The 3,903-nt window shown below is 31.3% G+C and overlaps 1 protein-coding gene across 1 annotated transcript in view; it reads left to right on the top strand.

The window, feature by feature from the left end:
- Positions 1-3,903, top strand: part of LOC106478731 (FMRFamide-activated amiloride-sensitive sodium channel-like) — a 22,679-nt gene that overhangs the window by 14,733 nt on the left and 4,043 nt on the right. The window contains exon 8 of the mRNA XM_022382387.1: positions 2,962-3,013. Within this exon, the coding sequence (XP_022238095.1) occupies positions 2,962-3,013 (52 nt within the window). The remainder of the gene's footprint in view (positions 1-2,961; positions 3,014-3,903) is intronic.

Raw genomic sequence — 3,903 nt, 5'->3', positions numbered from 1 at the left:
GAACGTGTGTGACAGCTGTTGTCTGTAACAAACAATAATAACACCAGGAAGAACGTGTGTGACAGCTGTTGTCTGTAACAAACAATAATAACAACAGGAAGAACGTGTTTGACAACTATTGTCTGTAACAAACATCAGGAAGAACGTGTGTGACAGCTGTTGTCTATAGCAAACAATAATGACACCAGGAAGAACGTTTGACAGCTGTTGTCTGTGACAAACAATAATGACATCAAGAAGAATGTGTGTGACATTTACTGTCTGTAACAAACATTAGGAAGAACGTGTGTGACAACTATTGTCTGTAACAAACATTAGGAAGAACGTGTGTGACAGCTGTTGTCTGTAACAAACAATAATGACACCAGGAAAACGTTTATGACAGATATTGTCTGTAACAAACAGGAATGACATCAGGAAGACCAATTGTTTCATATATCTCTAACATCTTATGTCTAAGTGGCATCAAGATGGGTACTTGAGGCAATCAGAAAATGTAAAGACATAAAATTTCACTTGGTAACCTTTTAGTACATTAACATAAGTATTTTAGCGCTTAGATTTACCTAAGCGTTATATACATGTTACGTTGCTTAGCTGTAGGATCGTTACTGTCTACTGAACGCATATTTTCTTCTTTTTTATTTTAGTATTACTGTAAAGAGGAGGATTTTCCATTACAGCGAATGAAATTAATAATTTGATTAAAGGTTATCTTTTAGGGTTTTATTCACGTTCATTAAACTTTTGTTTTTCCGGATAAGTTAACGAAATGAAAATGCTTGTCACTGTTGATCAGTGGTGAAAATTGCCTCGTCATGTTTGAAACAACCGAGTTGGTTTATTACTGCTTAGGTGTTTATCAACTTACTTTTGCTATGAAGTTTTCTGTATATATATATAGATACATACATACACGATGGATTTCTTCTTTAAATGCAGAGAAACTAGAAATATTGTAATATTCTAAAATTATTTCTTCTCAGAACAATAAATAATATGGTCGTGTCTTTTCACAGTTCTCCTATTTTTGGCAATTAAAAAAATAGAAGATGAATATTAATCAGAATCCCTTGATTTGTCATTAGTTCCCGCTACAATTATTTATACAGCGTCTGCATTTCTACTACACTTCAAAACACGTTCATTTTCAAAATGGTAACAAATAACTGACACTTTGACAATCATTTATTACAACAACATGATTGTATTGTTTTACAAACTCGAGGAGTTGCTTAACCTGGAAGTTGTTGTGATTTACATTACAAAAATTTGATTGGCTAATTAAGTATTGATCAATAAAATTTGCTTAATTTAGTGCAAGGATTCTGTAAATTGTTTAGATTTTTTTTTAAATCTAAACTTTTACGTTTATTATCAAGTTCAAAATAGTTAAATTCTATTGTTACAACGTTTTGGCACAAAACTTTACTATTTCCCAGAATGTAGTAACTAAAAATAGCTTGTGCCATGAAAGTATATATTATACTGATCTGAACGATATATTTGAAAGGTTTTCTCAAAAGATACCAAAATATTTGACATTCTCTCTGAGTTCTATTACTTCAGTACACCTGTTGTTTTGTGGAAGGTATAAACTGTTAGATATCTAACAAAATATTTAGGATATGTGCTGATATTCTACAGGAATATAAATACCACAAAAATCCGTTAACCTAAATAAGCTTCAAAATGTTCTACACGGAATCCAGGATACCTGCTATTATTTACATATTGTTCACATTTACTTTTTCCATATTTTTCTAAATAGAACGAAAGAATATCTTATCTGTTATTTTATCTTATAATTTAATAATAAAGATTACCAATTATTCTGAGCAACTTTGCAGTGTGAGTATTTTGCATAGTAATACATAGAAAGTTTTGTTGTAGTCAAATAGTATACAGAATGGGGCTCCAGGACATTTTACAACAACGTTCAGAGTTTATTTCTATAAAACAACATCTCATGATATTCGTTAATCTGTAGAAGCTATAGAGCTCAATGCTGTTTTTCGAAAGATCTGGGGTATCCACAGTAATTTATTAATTAAAAAAAATATTTGATTTGCTTACTAGTTGTACAAAATCTTACTATCGAGAAGAACACTATAATTACTTGGTTTCTTATAATACTGTTACGACAGTGGAAGTCATGTGACGCTGGAAGCATGCGCGCTGGAGATTCTAGAAGGATCATGACTGTTCCTGGTAACTCTAGTCTTTTCTAGGCGCCCTCTATTTTAGTATATAAGCTCAGCAAATAAAGCGGAGAGAGAATTGAAGATAGATAGATATAGAGAGATTGAAGATAGAGATAGTTCAGTCAAGCGAGCGGTAGTGACCGTAAATAAATTACGTGAATCGTTGTGTTTAAGTGAATCGTAGCGTGTGTTTAAGTTAAAGTAACTGTGGAAATTAAGTGTATTCCAAAGTTGGTAACGAGAACGAATAAACTAGTTTTATTTAAGAAAGGACTTGTATCGCTGAAGTTCCTCGGGAAGAATTTATACCGGAAATTAACAAACGACCAGAGACGTAACAATACGTCTTTTTGAATTTTGAAAGCAAAACGCTTCAGATTACTCGATGTCTCAATAACATTCTGTTGAAAAATCTTTCCGAATCAGGCCTAATCATTGTTTTCTTCATCAATATACTACATTAAACAAAGTCATTTATTGGTGTAACTTGAAATACATTGATATACAAATTAACAAAGAATGTTTACATTACATTATTATGGGCTTTCCATACAATAGCTATTTAAATAGGTAATGCTTGTTGTTTTTTATTCCCAAGGTTTATAAAAAACACATTATATATCAATATATTAAAATTGCACAGTGCTTTTTTTTTTTTTTGGTATATTCATTACTTTTGACTTTAACATTCTATAACTGTTAAACAACGAAAAAATTATCCAATTTAATGTCTTAACTGAATTTCTTGTGTTTCCAGGACAACAACTTACGATCTGATGGTATCGTCAACCATCTTGGCTACACGTAACGTATGTAGTATCCATATCATGTGTATTTAATGTCGAGAAAATAAACTTGTTGTTCTCTTCTGATTAAAAGTATATTTACAAGGCTCTAACAGATATAAAAGTAAGAATGTCCTCGATTAGGTTTATTCTAGATTTGGTGGTGTTTTTCCATAATCATATTAAACTGTGCGTGTTTGCTATTGACCTCAGAGTACTGTACGTTATTTATAGTTGAAAGATAAGTTATATAATTCATTATCCACGCCAATAACTTTAAAATACGACTTCATATTTGAAATGGATATGTCATCTAGAGTTTCGCTATTACTAGAACCAAGTTTCAGACTGTTATTTTGGCAATAGGTTCGATTTACATCTTCGTATTTCAGACTTATTTTGCCAGTAGATTCGACGTAAAACGTTATATTTCAGACTGTTATTTTGGCAATAGGTTCGATTTACATCTTCGTATTTCAGACTTATTTTGCCAGTAGATTCGACGTAAAACGTTATATTTCAGACTGTTATTTTCGCCATTAGGTTCTATGTATTATTTTGCCACTAGATTCCATTTATAACACCATATTGTAAGCCATTATTTTGCAGAAAAATTGATAAACAACACCATATTCCAGAATATTATTCAACCAATAAGTTCCATATATTCCAGACGATTACTTTGTCAGGGAGCTCGATGTGAAACATTGTATTTCATAACATTATTTTGTCAGTAGGTTCTATATACGTTACCTTGTTTATATTTTGTCAGTAGGTTCTATATACGTTACCTTGTTTATATTTTGTCAGTAGGTTCTATATACGTTACCTTGTTTATATTTTGTCAGTAGGTTCTATATACGTTACCTTGTTTATATTTTGTCAGTAGGTTCTATATACGTTACCTTGTTTAT

Source organism: Limulus polyphemus, unplaced genomic scaffold (assembly GCF_000517525.1).
Source record: "Limulus polyphemus unplaced genomic scaffold, Limulus_polyphemus-2.1.2 Scaffold245, whole genome shotgun sequence".
In the NCBI taxonomy this organism is placed as follows: Eukaryota; Metazoa; Arthropoda; class Merostomata; order Xiphosura; family Limulidae; genus Limulus; species Limulus polyphemus.
Note: the sequence above shows the minus strand (reverse complement) of the source record. Positions and strands in the feature narration are given on the sequence as shown.